We start from the raw sequence: 19,442 nt of genomic DNA, 5'->3' as shown, positions 1-19,442 counted from the left end.
TCTAAAAGGAACATTTTAGTTAAAGACCTTAAAGTCGTTTTCCAGAATTCACACTATTTGAATTACGCGGCTTTGTATTATAGTTTCATAACTCTAAAATATCGATATCAACTTGGTATTGATTAGGGTTGTTAATTTTCCGGAAAAATAAAATGCGGAAAAATTTCCAGAAAATTTTCCGAATTGCGGAAAATTTTCCGCAAATCGGAAAAATAAAAATTTAAACATAAATTACTTTTCAAGGGTTTTTAATGTTTTAAACTTTTTATCGATTTAAAATGACTAATATCAGTAAACATACTACAAAACATTAATAGTGTTACATTTCAACCAGTTTAAACTAGTCTATAGGTTTAGTTTCCGAGCGGGAAATTTTCCGACTTACAACACTAGTATTGATATTTCCAAAACTAAAGACTGCAAAAAAATATCTTTACCTTTTAAATCAAGTCTGAATGTATACCAAAAACTATGCAAAAACACCTACTTAAAATTTCTAAGAAAATCTTCTACTTCTAAGGAGCCTGGTTGAGAATAAAATTTGCAGTCAAAAATCAAACACCGGTAAATTGCGCGGTGGTTTATAAACAAATATTATAAATTAAAATAAAATTCATACGCGCGATTTATTTTTTTTTTACTTTTGGCCAGGTTTGGGCTCAGTTTGCCCCACTGTGCGACGGTTGAATTTCTAAGAAAACCTGCGCGTGTTATATAATTTTAAAACCTAGGTATATTATTTTTCGGGAAACCATTAATATCTTAAAAGTTTTTAAAAGGAATAACTGTAGACATCATATCAAAATTATGTTCGCGGCGATTTTTGACAATGTCACTGAAAAAAATCGTGAATTTTGAGTACGCTCCAAAGACGGGCCATCTAAATCACTGCCATCCAGAAAAATATGGGCGTTCGGGGTCTTTCTAAACGATAGAAGAGCAACCTATTTTATCCCCGATCGTAATTCATCCCCATCTCAAAATACCTCTAAACTTTCAGGCGGTTTGATTTATAGCGCACCCTACCTATCCAATTTACAATATTTAAACCGCGGAAAATTATACGAGTATGTTTAACGTAATAATTTAGGTACGTCCAAAATTAGTGGAATCGGATCTGTTCAAACATACCAACTTCAACATTCATTTTTAACGTTTCTTTTCAGCCTTGGTGTATATTTTTTAGACGAGCCTTAAGCCAGTCTAATTTATGCACTTTTTTGCACGCCCCCAATTAAGGAAAAAGTCGGCTTCACTTTCTGACATTTCGAATTCCCCCCCTCCCCCGGGGGGGTTTTTTTTGGAAAGGTAAATGGTAACTTTGTCCAATTTTTTTCTTTTTCCATCTGATCAGTGGAAAATAGTAATTGGCGCGCGATAAATACCGAGTTCGTTAAGAAATCCAAAAAAAAATGGTTTTTACCCTTTGATTTTTTTTTTAATATTGCAACGTTTTCTTCATTTGATGTTTGCCTCGACAAACTTTCATTTTTTTTTACATTTTTAATTTTAACCCGGCAATTTAAATACTACACATTTACCGAATTAGTTTTCGTCGATGGACTGAAATTTTCATTTTATATAATTTTTATTTGGAAATTATCAAAGATAATATGCCGCCTAATATTAATCCTAATTCGAGGAAAAATTTTAAATTCCGAACTTAGTTTTAAATCGTTTAAAAAGTGTGGAAGGTATCGATTAAAGGGTACAATTTCAGGGTGAACAGGCTTCCTATATATCTATATTTTCCTATATTTTTAATGCTTTTCTATAAATTCGTATGTTTTTTCCTTTAATTCACGTATTTAGTTTCCTATATTTTCCAACATTTGCCTATTCTATTTCCTATATTTTCCTATAATTCGCCTATTTTATTTCCTTTATTTTCCTGTAATACGCCTATTTAGTTAAATAAATTTTCTATAATTCGCCTATTTAGTTTTCTATATACTCCTATAATTCGCCTATTTAATTTCCTATATTTTCCTATAATTCGCCTATTCTGTATCCTATATTTTCCTATAATTCGCTTATTTTATTTCCTATATTTTCCTTTTAATCGCCGTAAATATACGTAACCGATATTTGAAAGATATTTTTAAAATAATTTTTGAATTCCCGTTATTAAAAAATATGCGTAAAAGTTATTTTTTAAATAATTTTTGAATTCCCGTTATCAAAAAATATGCGTAAAAGTTATTTTTTAAATAATTTTTGAATTCCCGTTATCAAAAAATATGCGTAAAAGTTATTTTTTAAATAATTTTTGAATTCCCGTTATCAAAAAATATGCGTAAAAGTTATTTTTTAAATAATTTTTGAATTCCCGTTATCAAAAAATATGCGTAAAAGTTATTTTTTAAATAATTTTTGAATTCCCGTTATCAAAAAATATGCGTAAAAGTTATTTTTTAAATAATTTTTGAATTCCCGTTATCAAAAAATATGCGTAAAAGTTATTTTTTAAATAATTTTTGAATTCCCGTTATCAAAAAATATGCGTAAAAGTTATTTTTTAAATAATTTTTGAATTCCCGTTATCAAAAAATATGCGTAAAAGTTATTTTTTAAATAATTTTTGAATTCCCGTTATCAAAAAATATGCGTAAAAGTTATTTTTTAAATAATTTTTGAATTCCCGTTATCAAAAAATATGCGTAAAAGTTATTTTTTAAATAATTTTTGAATTCCCGTTATCAAAAAATATGCGTAAAAGTTATTTTTTAAATAATTTTTGAATTCCCGTTATCAAAAAATATGCGTAAAAGATATTTTTTAAATAATTTTTGAATTCCCGTTATCAAAAAATATGCGTAAAAGTTATTTTTTAAATAATTTTTGAATTCCCGTTATCAAAAAATATGCGTAAAAGTTATTTTTTAAATAATTTTTGAATTCCCGTTATCAAAAAATATGCGTAAAAGATATTTTGGAAATTTTTGGGTTCCCTTTGTTTAAAAAAAAATATACGTAATGTTCTTTGTATTTGGGTGGCCAAGTTTAGCGATTCTCTCGATAGGAGCGCTGGTGGGCAATGCAATTTGAAGAACGGGGTTTTCTCTTACGATTCCGGTCCCCCAGTTTACTCGTCCAAGGCGTATTTTCCCCTAATACACTGGCGTGTTACGGGAAAGCGCAGGCTGAGCAGTATTCTTATAGGTATAACATCCTAGTGCTTTCAAAACCGGGGTGGGGGGGGGGGGGTGGAGATGGTAGCTCATTGAGGGCAAACGGGGCGTCGGTGGGCCATGTCGGGTCGCGGCGTGTGTCCGTTTTCCCCTTTGAAGAGGATGCATTCGACTCGGGTCAAAGGTCGGCGGGCTTCCAATGCCCCGAAGTACTTCCTTCAACCTTCCTCGAAGGAATCTTTTCTTCTCTCCTCCTGAAATTCTTCTTCTCCGCGAGAGTTTTTTCTTCGACCGGAATATAATGCCCCTCCACGCTCCTGACTGCCGGCATTGACTGATTGGCTGACGCGCTATATTATTTTACGCGGCCCCTGTGTCACCTTCTTTGCGCCACCGTATTCGGGGAATAGCTATTCGAATTTAGTCTCGTGAAATGTTGGATTGTCAAGTATACCGGTTCAATTTTATAACGTTATCGCTGGTTCGGCTACTTTACAAGAGATGGCGCTGCGACACGCTTTTCGATCATTTCCCTGGACTCTGTCGTGTGCGAAATTGTGATTTGGACACGTTTGGAAAGATGGCGCTTCGACACTCATTTCAATAATATCTCTAAACTTTTAAGATAGTATCATCTGCAAATAGTGATTTGGCTATCTTAAAAGTTTAGAGATATTATTGAAATGAGTGTTGAAGCGCCACCTCTCCAAACGTATGGCTTTTTCTTGACAAATTGATTAATAATGCGAGTATAGCTAGTGCTCGGATTTCGATTAATTTTTATCCATGAATAAAATAAGCTCGGCTATATTTAAATAATATTTATTTAAATAACCAATAGTTGAATAAAAATTGTAAAATGTTTAAATAATCGAAAGTGAATAAGCCTATTATTTAAATAAAACAAACTATTATTTAAATAAAACAAACTATTATTTAAATAAAACAAACTATTATTTAAATAAAACAAACTATTATTTAAATAAAACAAACTATTATTTAAATAAAACAAACTATTATTTAAATAAATGCCACTTTTATTCAAATAAATGCCACTTTTATTCAAATAAATGCCACTTTTATTCAAATAAATGCCACTTTTATTCAAATAAATGCCACTTTTATTCAAATAAATGCCACTTTTATTCAAATAAATGCCACTTTTATTCAAATAAATGCCACTTTTATTCAAATAAATGCCACTTTTATTCAAATAAATGCCACTTTTATTCAAATAAATGCCACTTTTATTCAAATAAATGCCACTTTTATTCAAATAAATGCCACTTTTATTCAAATAAATGCTTGGTTGCGTAAAAAAACATAAATAAGTTAAAATGATATTCTTTTTCCCAACGTTTTTTAAATAAATCGAACAATTTGTGGATAATGAATAAACAATTCCGAGCACTAAGTATAGCTGTAACCTAAACTAAAATTTTAAATTAATGCTTATTAAATTTTGTTACTAAAATTTTAAAATTTTAGTTAGTTTTGCTCGAGGACATACTTATGTAAAATAAGTGGAAATATAAAAGCTGATTTTCATTTAAATCGCGATTTAATCACTGATTTAAATCAGACAACCCTGATTTATATAAATAAAAAAATTGTTAACCAAAATTATACAATAACTATTAAAAAAATAAAATATATAATCGTCAAATAATGAGGTAATGGTGACCACTAGTTGAAAGACTAGGTATACTTACGCTTGCAGGTTTATATTTGAAAGAATCAACGATTTCCTGCCGTGTCTTTCAATTACGGTGCTGAGTTCTAATTAAGCCTTCCTATTTGACTTAACGTTGTAATTAATCCCCCCGTAATATTCGTCTTAATTACGTGTTGAAATGTATTTAACCGAAATCGAGTCGATTTCTTCAGCTGTCAACGTTTACTCCAAAAGCGTCTGCTTCATCTTCATTTTCTCTGGGCTTCTACCCTTTCATTTCGGCCACGATTTTCTGTCTTAATTATCCTTTTCCCCAAACCATTATCATCGAACATTAGTAGTTTTTAACGATCACTATTTTCCCAAATTTCAAGTTGTAAATGGCTTCTGGTGGCTGGCTACCTATCATTACCTTCTATCTGTACTCGGTCCTTATTTGATATCGCGTATCGGTTGATTACGTCACTTCTTTTATGACCCTTCAAATACACGAGGTCACTTGATATGAGAGACATCTTTCGGTCGAATCTGTACCAACTTGGTTTCCTTTTGGATTTTTCGTCTGCTACACTTTTGGTATTTATTTATATTTTTGACTTATTTTCCAAATACGTTGTAAAATACGTTATTTTTAAGAATACTTTCATTAAAGAGTATTTATGTTTTTAAAATTATTAGTTTAATTACTTAAAAAAATTATTTATTTAAAATACTTGGTGTAATTATTATTTAAAATACTTGGTGTAATTATTATTTAAAATACTTGGTGTAATTATTATTTAAAATACTTGGTGTAATTATTATTTAAAATACTTGGTGTAATTATTATTTAAAAAGATTAGTTTAATTATTATTTAAAATGCTTAGTTTAATTATTTTTTAAATGCTTAGTTGAATTATTATTTAAAATACTTAGTTGAATTATTATTTAAAATGCTTAGTTGAATTATTATTTAAAATGCTTAGTTCAATTGTTATTTAAAATGCTTAGTTGAATTATTATTTGAAATGCTTAGTTTAATTATTTAGAATGTTATTTAAAATGCTTAGTTTCATTATTATTTAAAATACTTAGTTTTATTGTTATTTAAAATCTTAGTTTAATTGTTGTTTTAAATACTTAGTTTCAGTTTTATTTAAAATACTAAGTTTCAGTATTATTTAAAATACTTAGTTTCAGTATTATTTAAAATACTTAGTTTCATTGTTTTTTAAATACTTAGTTTCATTGTTTTTCAAATACTTAGTTTCATTGTTTTTTAAATACTTAGTTTCATTGTTTTTTAAATACTTAGTTTCATTGTTTTTTAAATACTTAGTTTCATTGTTTTTTAAATACTTAGTTTCATTGTTTTTTAAATACTTAGTTTAATTGTTATTTAAAATACTTTAATTTATAAATGTAAGTTCTTTAATTAGTAATATCAATAATATTCTTTTTTGATTCAATTCTTCTTATTAACACTACAAATAAACGAGTAGCTAGAAGTTAAAACAGTTAGTGTGACTTTCGGAACAATATTGGCCTATTACGAAGACCACTATAGTAATTTAAAGCTTAAAGAATGGTCTTAGAAACCTCCGACGTTTCCCGTTCTCGACGATGAATGCTTAACCTCTGTAACGGGCGTTAATATTTAATATTTTCACGGTGATCCATCTCATCCGCGAACCAACGAAATTTGCATACATTTTATTTTGGAAAATGGCCATTAGTATGCGAAACGTAGTTGTTTTTACAGGAGTCAATTTTAGGAGGAAAAAAACCTTAATTATTTGAAAAGAAATAGCGTGTTTTATCCAGGTGCAGATAAACGTTTTCCATCTTTTTCATTTAAATATTATTATGCCTGTGTGCAATTTGGTTTTTCGTGTTCCAGTTATGTTTTTGCAATCCGCCTTTTCGATCGATTTTGTGGGAAAGTTTGCCTTGGGTTAAAATATTTTCACCACAATCAATTTTAATTTTCTCGCGGATTTTGGTAACGATGTTTAACCCCTGCCATCCTATGACAACGACTACACCCTCCTAAATTTCCGCCAACCAATCACTAACGAGGCATCATTATTTTTAAATTTAAAAAAAATTAAAACGAATGTGAAATTAATTGTCGAATATAAACGTAGATCTTTTCATCTGCTTCCCGAAGTATTAATCTATACTAGGAGTTCCTTTAAGATTACTGAGAACGTACGAGTTTACAGTTTTATTTTTAAATGTAGAGCCATCTTCCGGAGAATAAAAGAATCGTTTTTTTTTTCTTCTTAACGCATTTATGCAGACTTAAAGCAAGTGTCGGCTCTATCATTGCCACCTGTGTTATAATAAGGCCCTTGTTATTAGAGATGGTAACGAATCTATCTGATTCTTCGAAAAAAATGACTTAATTGAAGAGCGTGGTGCCCTCTATTAATGGCCAAGGAAGCTAAAATTCAAAATAGCGAAACGATAACGTTGTCAGAGAACCATTGTAGAGTATTATAATTAGATAACTTAGTGGAATTTAATCTTAATTATATATCCCATATAAAATATATTGTTAAAGATTACTAAAATTGAAGTTATTCTGAAATTTACAAACGAGCCAATCAACGCGAAGGGTACTTTTATGTCCCGAATTTTGGGTCAAAATGTAGTTTAAGCATCTTGTTTTGATTTTGACGCTAGCGACATCTGTTGAAGAAAGAGCCACTTCACGTGGAGCCGACACTTGCTTTAAATTTGTGATTAATCCAAACATTAAAGTCGTTGAATTAGCTTTAATTATTATTAATTTAATATTTTAATTAAAATTAAATTAGTGGTTAAATGAAAATTTTCAAGGAAATGTGTTCTGTTATAAAACTAAAGAAAATGGAATGTTTTGGTTTGGGGTGAAGCTTGGGTCCTTAGTAATACCATAAGTCTATAATATTTTCCATAAGTTTGTCACTTTGGGGAATATTTTACTGAGAGCTATTAACGCAGTGACGTAATCACAAGAGGAAATTATCCCCCTAGCGAGGCGCGTTAGCAAGCGGACGCAAAACGGCGACGAAGCCCGTAATGCAGTCTGTCTTGTGAATAACTCGGTAAAACTTTTGCTTGTGAAGAATATGTAACAATATGTAACTTATGGTAATAGCGAGTCGTTAAAATTTATTGAGACCGTCTACATAAAATATAAGGCTTATTCAACGCATTCCATAACCCTAATTAGTTCTAGATTTCGGCGTGTTAGGTTTAAGAAGTGTATTGAAGTCCGACTATGATCTAGACGTATTTTGATTTCTTTTAACCCCTGTAATAAATAAAATTAGGCGTCACACTTATGTTATAATATATTATACACTTATGATAATACTAAATAACTTCTTGCCTATATTGTACTTTTAAGGGGGAAGACTACAATGGTCATTGTCTACTTTCGCGCTATTTCAAGCTGAACTCTTTTAATTTTGTATTTTAACTTATAAAATTAATATTTAAGTGTATAACAGCCTCTTGTTTAGTGCTTAAAATAATTTTGACAATTGTAAATTTAAAAGTAATAAAATTATTACGTTTTAATTCGGACCCCCGGAGCTAAACAAGTTGGGCAAGCGCCCAAACTACCCTTTAGTTAGGACCTTAGATCTCGTTAACTATTAATATTAGAATTATCAAAATTATTTTAAGCTCTAGAGGAAGGTTCAGCCTAATAACAAAATTATAATTCAATGATGTAATTGTTCAAACAGAAACGTTCAGCTTGAACGAAACAGAGGCTTTTATTGTATTCTTCCCCCTTAAGGAGAAAGTAGTGATATTTATTAAACCTAATTTTTTTTTATTATTCAGGAACTGGTCTACTCAGCACCTGATGAGTCATCGATGGACCTTACGTCCATGAAAACTATTTCGTGTGTTGATTTTCTTTTCAATATCTTAATTTAAAAGCTCGTTTGGACAAATATGGAATTGTTTTACTTGGAAGGTGTTTGCGTTTCCTCTAGTTACAAGCGAAATATATCTCAACCTAAATTGTGAAGGATAGTCACGAAGTTTAAAACTATTTTATTCCGGGATGAAAAATGTATGATGAAAAAATATTATTTTCTATTTATGACTGACAAAATTAATAAGAACGTTTTGTATTTAAGCTATTGTATAAAAATTTACATTATCTATCTCGAGTCTTCATTTATTTCTGTAGCTTCTCTTAGGTCGGTTTAGTTCACTCAGGAATTCATACCTCTACTAGGAAGTTATCGAAATAGCGCTCAGAATCGGAGGTCGTTTTCCTTATGAAAATGATGAGAAAATGAGTCAAATAAAAGCTAATTTCCATCCTAGTCTTTTGACGCGACAAATTGCACTTGGGAATTGTGGGTTTAGCTATTTCTATGTTTCATAAAAACAACTTTTTTTTTCGGCCTAGGAGCGCGCCAAATTTCAAATTCGAGGTCAAAATGTAACTTCATAAGGAAAACGCCTCCAACATGGGGTGTATAGCAGTCTGATAACTTCAATTCATTTACTTTTGGTATGGTGAGATCACTGACGGCTTTGGCCCCGACTACAAGATAAAAAAAAAAACCCCTCTGCGCGCGCTCCCCTCTCACGTAGTTTGTTAAGTTAACATAGTGACGTCAAAATAACCGTCAGCCACATCGAGACGATAATCTGCCGCGATAAGCATTCCAAGTAGAGGTATGGATTGCTGGTTCACTTTATTCGAGACCGAAAACCATCGCAACGCCCCCTTTTGTTCGCCATTGAAACCTAGATAGGTAGCGGCTAAAGCAGACGCAAATAGTTTTTCCTCGTCGTTATTCGTAAATTTGACTTTATAAATAATGATATTGCATTTTAATATAATTTTGCTTATATTTTGATAAGTTAATTTAAGACGCTAGATCATAGGATCTACCTCGGAGAAGCTAGCGCCGTTACGCCACCTAGACTCGTTTCGGTCCCGAATACACTTTTCAGACGTACTTATAAAACCGGGTTTTTTAAACGAAAATTACAGTGTAAAAGTTTAACTTTGTTTTGCTAAAAGGGGCTAAACCCGATTTTGTAAGCGTCGCCTGAAATGGGTATTAGATCATTTTATAACGGTGACCACGATAAGTTAGATTAAGTGTCGGCTCTATCATTGCCACCTGTATTATGATAAGGCCCTTGTTATTAGAGATGGCACTGTATTTAGCTGATTCTTCGACTGAAAACGACTTTTCTGGAGAGCGTGGTGCCATCTATTAATGGCCAAGGAAGCTAAAATTCAAAATAGCGAAACAATAACGTCGTCAGAGAACCATTGTATTGTAATTAGATAACTTATACTCTACTTACAAGGAGAAGACCCGAGGTGATAATCACCGATTTGGTTCAAACTCGGGTAAAGTGTACACCTCCATGTACCTTAAAAAACCTGCAAGGGAAAAGTTGCGACGGGCTTTCGTTTTGCCATGGCAACCGAAAACGTTTTTGACAACATGATTTGGAATTTTTCCATTGAAAATAACATGGGAATCTGAAGGATTTTAAGGGTCCCCCCTGTGAAACCTTTTAAAAAGTGAAATTTTTTTTAAATTTCAAAAACGTTAAAAAAAATTAAATTGATTTTAAAAATTTAATTAAATCAAGTTTAAATGCAATTTGGTCAATTGGGGGACCCTTAAAATCCTTCAGATTCCCATTTTATTTTCAATAGAAATAATTCCAAATCATGTTGTCAAAAACGTTATCGGTTGCCATGGCAAAACGAAAGCCCGTCGCAACTTTTCCCTTACAGGTGTGAATATCACCTTGGGTCGTCTCCTTGTTAGTGGACTTTAATCTGAATTATATATGCCATATAAAATATATTGTTAAAAGATTACTATCATTTAAGTTATTGTAAATTTTACCAACGAGCCAATCAACGCGAAGGGTATTTTTATGTCCCGCCTTTTGGGTGAAAATGTAGCTTCAGCATCTTGTTTTTATTTGGACGCTAGCGACATCTGTTGAAAAAAAAGCTACTTCACTTGCTTGAAGTGTACAAATAACACGCGCTACGATTTGTTCTTAAACATAACTAATTACAATCATATCTAGCTTCTGTTAAACCTGGTGCCCGAAATGTCAAGGTCAATGATGCACCTTTAACTGCAAATGACGGGTGAATAATTTCTACTGAATGAGATGCTAGACTGCAACCATTCGTGGAATGGTCCAAGGGTCAAAATGGTTAGTATAAACTGTTCTTGCTATCTGATAACACCTAATTTTTTTTCAACCGTATCAAACTCATATTAACCGATTTTTAACCATCTGTAGATAGCGAACTGGTTCCAGTTATATTAACCGATTTTTAACCATTTTCAGATACAGTGACATGCTATCTGATAACACCTAGATTTTTTACAACCGTATGAAACTCATATTATCCGATTTTTAACCATCTGTAGATAGCGAACTGGTTTTCAGTTATATTAACCGGTTTTAAACCATTTTCAGATACAGTGACATGCTATCGGATAACACCTAGATTTTTTTCAACCGTATCAAACTCATATTAACTGATTTCTTACCATCTGTAGATAGCGAACTGGTTCCCAGTTATATTACCTGATTTTTAACCATTTTCAGATAATAATTAGCTGGTTTCCAATTATCTGAATAAAATTGAAATTCAACCGTTTCTTTAATTGTATTTACAATATGTTTTTAACTAAGTTATCAGAACAGAAATAATTCATTTAGTTTATTTCACGTGAGATAATTTAAAATGTCGCCTTAAAATCTGTGTAAAATTATTGATTAAATGGCTTTGGACCCATTCGACCGAAATCCCATTCGTTCGAAAACGATTTAACATTGAGTCCCAATCGATCGAAAATACCCCAATTGTGCGGTTTACAGCCCAATTTTGCACGTTTATATTATTTTTTATAGTACATCAAATTTCGTTTTTATGATACGTTTTTTAAATAGGTTTACTTCTTATATAAATAAGTGTTGATAGTCTTATTGGAGCCAGTTAGCTAAAATGGAGAAAATAGCTCACAAAGGAGGGTTTTTGTACATTAAGAATGATTATTTGTTTCGCTTAAACAAAACGGTAAATAAATCTAGTTATTTTTGTGTTCTTGATATAAATAAAAAGTTCAAAGCATAAATATATTTATAAAAGCGCGCCACCCTAGGAAAGTGAGAGACTAACCTAACCTAACCTAACCTAACCTAACCTTACCGTTAGTACACCTGTAGCTATTTTGTTTAGGTATAACGTTTTTTGCGTACCCTGCTATATCTCGGGGCAGAAGTAAAAAACAAAACAAAAGGTCCCAATGAACCGAATCCACCTTTTGGGCTATATTTCGGAAACATATTGAATTCGGTCGAATGGGAATATACCGATTAAATGATTTTTAAATTAGATTAGTTAACATATTCAAATAAGGTTTGTAATTTTTTTCTGATCAGATTAAACAAATGGCGACTACCTAGATGGTACGATAGATGTCGTGTTAAGATTTCCAACATGTTATATTTGCAACGGGCATGCTGCGGCCATAGACCAAGAATCTAAGGAGACTCACTGTTCCTGATATTTGGACCCGCTAGGCGTGGCCTGAATCGGAAGGCTGACTGAGGTACACCAGCCGCTTTGAAGTGCCTCAAGAATTCGGTTCAACTATCACTACGAGAGGCTTAGTCGTGGCTTAAGCGACAGTAGAAGTTAACGATAATAGTTAGTGTAGGCTAGGAGCAACAAACACAAGGAGAACGCAGCTAGCCTTTAAACACGCTAACGCAGTGTTGTGTACAAATGTCATTGGACGAGCCTTTATGCTGAGCGTTTTATGGAAAGGGGGAAGACAATTTCCGAATTTTCCCCTTCCGACGGCAGCACGACCAATGAAAACTGTACACAAGAAAATGCGCGACTTTGGACGGGTTGCCTTCTACTTGTGTGTTTGTTGCTCCAATGTGTAGGGAGCTGTTGGCTCGCGTGGCGTGAAATCCTATATTTTCAAAAATGTCCTATAACATCCTATATTTTTAGCAAAATCCCTAAAAAAGTCCTATAAAATCCTATAATTTTGATATTTTGCCCATTTCAAATCCCGCCACACAGTTAAATTGCTAGATTTAGCTATAGGATAAATTCCTATACAAAGTCACTCTAGTCTATCCTTTTGTTATTGTTAAGATGGTTAGCTAATAGTATATTTTTGTGATGAAATGGTTCAATAGTTTCTATTTTTCAAGTGAAAATCAAAAATTTATTTCACTAAATATAGATTTTGTTTTTTAAATGCATAAAGTTAGTAAATGAAATAGCATATATAGTCCTATAAAATCCTATAATTTTGTAAAAATAGTCCTAGAAAGTTCTATATTTTTAGAAATATAATCCTACGCATTGTAACCCGGCCACCTGTTGAAAGGCATTAAAAGTCGCTAGATGACTTGGGCCTAAGGTGGTGCATGGGTATTAGCCTAGCTGATTGTCATTATTATTATTATTATTATTAGTACGTGAGAGAAAGTTAGGTAAGCCTTAGTTAATAATTTTTAAGTTTATAAATGAAATGGACTCCAGGGAATTTGATTAAAAAACCTCAGCCATAATCGGCTTACTATTCATTTTTATTTAACACAATAGTTAATTTCCATTACTTAAACTTTTAAGAACATATTTCAAAAATAAAAGGACAAAAACTAACTGAGCCTAATCTTTTAACAGACAACAACGGCGTCATTTTGTCAAAATCGAAAGTTAACGTTCCAGGTTCTCTACGAAAGTACGCCGGAAACTGACTGGAGTTTGTCCACATTGAACTAAAATTGATCGTGATTTACCTATTGCCAGTATTAACGCGTGCTTTTTTAAGCCTTAACAGTGAATCTCCTGTTGATTTTTGGTCCATGCCACGTCGCTATTCAAGAATTTGTAATCTTTTCGATTGAACAAAATTAAGTTAAAATATTGAAAGGTACGTACCTACATTATGTTTATCAACAGAAATTGTAGTAGATTAAGTATTTTTAAATAGCTTCTTGGGTGAAAAAATTACGATAGGTGGCGATACTCTACGGGGTATTTTTGGTGTAATACGGAACAGCATTTAAGGATTTTTCTTTGGAACCACTGCCTTAGAAATTTAACATATGCTATATAACATATTTGAATTTCCTTCATAGTTAAGACCAAGAACCTAGAAGCAAACTAATGCTTTTTAGAATGATAAACCGCATGCAGTGCCATCTGTAGGTTGAAAACTAGTAAATGAATTATCTTTACAATAGTTTTGTGTCAATATTTAGAAATGGGATGAACTAATAATTTTGGTTCATTTCGGGTAAACTTGAGCCACGGTCGCACCAGAGCTTAAAACTCAGTTTAGGTCGGTTTGAATGCCAGTTTTGACCACCGACAATAATTCTTAGTTCACACGTGCGAAATCGCTTCACCCCAGTTCGCTTATAGCCAAGGCTTAACGTCATTCCAAATTATGACCACAATTTTGAAAATACTAAAATGTATCCCAAAACAATTAGTTAATCATGTTTACGATACATACAGTAATATTATTTGACATGTTTTAGAATTATATTCCCATTATATTTGAAAATAGGAGCAATTTGACTTCCCCGCCTTGTCATTTTGAAAGCGATTCTAAGCGAACCGACTTGGACGAGTTGCTTCCCGAACCAACATGAAGCGATTTCTCACGTTAGTTTTGAAAACTAGTTCTCTAAAACGAACGGAATTCTTAAATTGCTTTTTGAATTCAATCTTGACCAAGCATAGTAAGAATTATTTATTTACATTAAGGGATAAGTCTATCTTTAGACTATCCGTGGGTACCACGGATTAATTTACAATTAATTAATTAATTAATTTAATTAATATGTCGCCGGCGTGTGCTGGTATAATCTTCAAAGCAGATTCCGTTATTTCAGTTGAACGTTAGGGACCTAAATACTATCTTGACAAACGGGTCTTTTTTAGTGGTGGATTTTAGAGCCGTCATTTTTTTAAAGTTGTGGGTCAAACTTGTATATTTCTTGGGTGAAATTCCATAGCGTAGCCTTTAGAGCGTCAACCATTGTACGTTGATGGTATGGCATGAGTGGAGGGCCTGATAAAACAGTTTCCAGAAACCAAACGTCGTCATTTGGTCGATAGTTTCAAAAAGTCGTCGCCGCTACCATGTTTTTGTCATTACGCGGGAAGGCCTAATGGATCACTCAGTCACGCGGAAGAGGTCGGCCCGTTGTTTTAAGACACCCCATTTCTTAATGCGCCCCTCCACCCGAAGAACGCCCCCCCAAATCCACATTTTTTGCGACGGGGTGCTCTTTTAAATATTACCCTTCTCTCCGGGGCGGGTGACGTAATGGGTGGCTCTGGCAATCGAGAGAGACAAAGATGGAGGACCATTCATTACCGCCCCAAACACGATGCCCCCCCCCGCCCCTTTTGACTTTGTCATCTTTGTATCTTCGAAATTAGAATAATAGCTTCTCGTGAAACTTAACTCTACAAGGAGTTTACCCAAGAATCTTCCACTAACGACATTGTTTTTAGATACTTACTATTTTTCGGTGCGACGATACGCGGTGGTTAGGTCATTCGCAGGGTGACCACGCATACTGGTTGCTTTAAAGGGCTGGACATTCCTTTGAAATCCTAGTAAGCTCACTGAAAAATACACGGAAAAATCCAAATATACTTGAAAAACTCCGTAATTATTTGAAGTTGGTTAAAAATTCGGAACTTTTTTAAATCTATTAATATATGAAATTTCTTAGCCAAATCCACGAAAATCCCTCGAGAAATCTACAAACCAACGAAAATCCTGCGAAAAATCCAGAATTCCCGAAATTCCTTGAAAAAACCACACATATCCTTCCAGAAATCTACAAATCAACGAAAATACTGCCATAAATCCACAAATCAACGAAAATCCTGCGAAAAATCTAGAATAGCCAAAATTCCTTGAAAAAAACACACAAATCCCCGAAATTCCTTTGGAAAAACCACACAATTCCCCGAAATTCCTTGGAAAAAAAACACAAATCCCTGAAATTCCTTGGAAAAACAGCACAAATCCTCGAAAATCCTTGAAAAACCACCCAAATCTTCGAAACTCCTTTGAAAAAACCACACAAATCCTCGAAATTCCTTTGGAAAAACCACACAATTCCCCGAAATTCCTTGGAAAAACCACACAAATCCCTGAAATTCCTTGGAAAAACAGCACAAATCCTCGAAAATCCTTGAAAAACCACCCAAATCTTCGAAACTCCATTGAAAAAACCACACAAATCCCCGAAATTCCTTTGGAAAAACCACACAATTCCCCGAAATTCCTTGGAAAAACCACACAAATCCCTGAAATTCCTTGGAAAAACAGCACAAATCCTCGAAAATCCTTGAAAAACCACCCAAATCTTCGAAACTCCTTTGAAAAAACCACACAAATCCCCTAATTTCCTTTGAAAAAACCACACAAATCCCCTAAATTCCTTTGAAAAAACCACACAAATCCTCTAAATTTCTTTGAAAAAACTACACAAATCCCCGAAATTCCTTGAAAAAACCACACAAATCCTGGAAATTCCTCGAACAATTCCACTAAACTCCTAAAGAACAAAACTGAAATCCACAAAATACCTTGAAAAAATCCTTAAATCTTTAAAAAATACAATGTTGTTCAATTTATTTAAAATACTACATATCACAGAAAAAAGCCCCTAGAAAAACTGCAAAAGAACTAAGGATTGTTAAATATCATATAGGGTTTTTTTAAATTTACAAATTCAGGAAAAAATCCACTAAAAATGCGATTTTTAACCAAATTCAGGAAAAAATTTCTTTTGGGAGACCGCTAAAAATCAAATAATAATAAATAAAGAAATAATGATATAAAATTATATTAAAATGCAATAATTAACCTCTTGTAGCCATACGATTTAGCCATAAACTTAACAACCTTCATGAGATTATTATAAAATTGAAGGGATTTGAAATTTTAATAGCTCTGATTTATTTATATTTCGTGACATCCAAAATCTTCGGGTGACCTAGAATGATATCTTACGGCGTAGATATTTAAACTTATCCCAATTGACTTCTGAAATTACTTTAGTTTGTATTAAGCAGAGTCTCTTTAAAAAGTCGTCTACACTTTAAAATTGCACTGCAAAAATAACGTCTGCTACTACGTCACTTCTCACTATTTCCACTCGCTGCCGGACGAGGGCGTAGCGGTAGTTTTCAGTTCAGAGTAGACTTTTAGACGCCGCCGATGTAAGCACCGGCGCGCCGCCGACACCGATCGTTTTTTGCGCCGCCACCGCCGCCGATGTTTTCTTGGCGCGCCGCCGACGGTTTATAATATTTTAAACAGGGCTACCAGATTTTCCGTTAATATCAGTCTCTTCGCATCTTTAACAAAAATGTAGTTCTTTCTTGATCACATTTAAACGAACGTCTTACAATTAAAAAGAAATTTAATATAAACGCCGCCGACAAAAATAGTTGGCGCCACCGCCACCGATGGAAAATCACCGGATCGCCGCCGCCGGTCAAAATTTCGGTATCTTCCCATTGCGCCGCATCCCATTCGACCGAATTCCGCCAATGTTTTTGATGAAATTAGCCCAAAATAAAATTTAATAAAATAGCATAGTATAAAAACTGGGTGACAAAATAATAACAATTTTTAGTTTTCGTCTGCTTTAAAAAATTTAGTGGAAATAGTTAGGCTTAGGATAGGAAAGGAAATTGTGGTCGTAGTGGGCAAATGAGTTTAGAGGTCGGGGAAGGTTAATAATTATCCATGTTTAAATTGATTTTTTTCGGGAAAAAAATGTAAACAAAGAAATTTACCGGTTAATATTTCTGAAAATGATTAAAAAACATGTATTATTCGTAAGATTTGAGCTTTTTATCGAAAAAAACGTCGTTTTCCCGATTAATTTTACAAATTTATCAAAAAATTAATCGGATAATACGGAAATATAAATTACTTGATCAAAACATTTTACGAATAATTTTGAGAGCTTTATCTATTGAATAAAAGTTAACCATCCCCGACCTCTAAATGAGTTGACCACTTTAAAAATTGCCTGGTTAGGTTAGGTTAGGTGAGGTTAGGTGAGGTTATGTTAGGTTAGGTAGCACTGTATGCTGTTCTGACAGATGCTGAAACGGATAAAACCGAATCCCAAACCCGGAGAAGCGCGGGTTTTTCGGTCGAATGGGACAATCCCATTAGACCGAATCCTAAATCCGCCAAAGTGCGGCTTTTTCGGTCGAATGGGAATTGGTTCGGTCGAATGGGATTGGGTTCGGTCGAATGGGATTCGACGCAATGGAACAGATTAAAAATTTTGCGGCATCGGGGTCTAGTTCAGAGACCAAAAATATTTTTTTTTAAATTAAAATTTAGCGCCAATTATCAAATCCAAATTATATTTCTATACCTCATAAATTCCGCCTCACCAGGTAAGCCCTCCTTTCAGGGGATAACCTTTCGTCCGCAGCAGTCGATAATACTCTCTCGAAGTGCTGTTGACGGGATTTCTTCCTAATGGCAAATTGATGCGCGAAAAAGTTTAAAGATTGTTTCAAAAATCAAAGCTGATTTTTTTTCTGTACATCGATATATCTTCAAATGGGGGAAATTAACCCCCCTAAATTGCTATTAACGATTACTTTAAAGGAGGTTGGTGAAAAATAAAATAAATCCGAAGGATTAGAGCAGCCAGGATCGGGTGAAGGCGCGATTGTGGCGCCCCCTTTCAAAAAAATTAGTCGTCATTAGAGGGGGGACCTTCGCGCGCGATCATTTTCGGATGATTAAAAATGGCGTGCCTACGCCGATTGCAGCGCCATTCGACGGGGTTAGATGGAAGCTTTTTCGCCCTCGCACAGTTGAAAGGTCGCGACCACTACTCTTCTACTTCCCCGTCGTACCTCCCGCCTTCCCAAGCTCCCTCGCGGTACGAAAAGTTTAAAAATTAAAACGAAACTTTTTAATGACTTTTTTAGGGAAAAACCCAATTAATTCGAGTTTAGTTTTTTACGTACTTCAAAGTGTTATTTTTTTTTAACGAAATGGATAAAATAGCCATTGTTGTATATAGACGTGCCTTTTTTATGGACTCTCTGCAATTAAAACTTTTAGGTTTTACCAGATAATTTTGAAGCAATACACTAATGATATTGTATTAGCTTCTAAATGCCCGAAATTCTTTGTTTAACGAAGAAAAACTTTTACTCAATTTAATTTATTTAATTTTAAATTTAATGATCCAAATTCAAATATTTTATTCTAAATTTTTTTTTACAATCGCATTAGAGGGCCAAGTCAAATTAAGAGATATTTGCCTAATTAAAAAATTATATTAAAAACATTTACCCTAAAACATAGCAATAATTACACTGACGTGTAATAATAATTTTTCACACTTTTTTGTTCAGCAGTGCACATGTTTTCATGATTTTTTTAGACCGTTTAAAGTTTTAATCTCCTTTAGTTTTTCATATATATCTTTATAGAGTTTATCGCCGCTATAAAAAATTTAGTTTAGTTTCCTTGTAGTTTTATATTGGGGTGGTTTTATACTATTTTCAGATCTTGTTGTTGATTTGGTTACATTTAGA

General features: G+C 33.1%; 1 protein-coding gene across 2 annotated transcripts in view; it reads left to right on the top strand.

Moving 5' to 3' along the window:
- LOC149925533 (ubiquitin carboxyl-terminal hydrolase 48-like) overlaps positions 1-8,926 on the top strand; it is a 100,195-nt gene extending 91,269 nt beyond the window's left edge. For both annotated transcript variants that reach the window (XM_090160525.1, XM_090160526.1), the window contains exon 22: positions 8,627-8,926. In XM_090160525.1, coding sequence (XP_090016651.1) covers positions 8,627-8,649 — 23 coding nt within the window. In that variant the 3' untranslated portion in view covers positions 8,650-8,926. The remainder of the gene's footprint in view (positions 1-8,626) is intronic.
- Positions 8,927-19,442: the final 10,516 nt, after the last annotated feature.

Source organism: Leiobunum rupestre, chromosome 10 (assembly GCF_980474605.1).
Source record: "Leiobunum rupestre chromosome 10, qqLeiRupe1.1.hap1, whole genome shotgun sequence".
NCBI lineage: Eukaryota > Metazoa > Arthropoda > Arachnida > Opiliones > Sclerosomatidae > Leiobunum > Leiobunum rupestre.
Note: the sequence above shows the minus strand (reverse complement) of the source record. Positions and strands in the feature narration are given on the sequence as shown.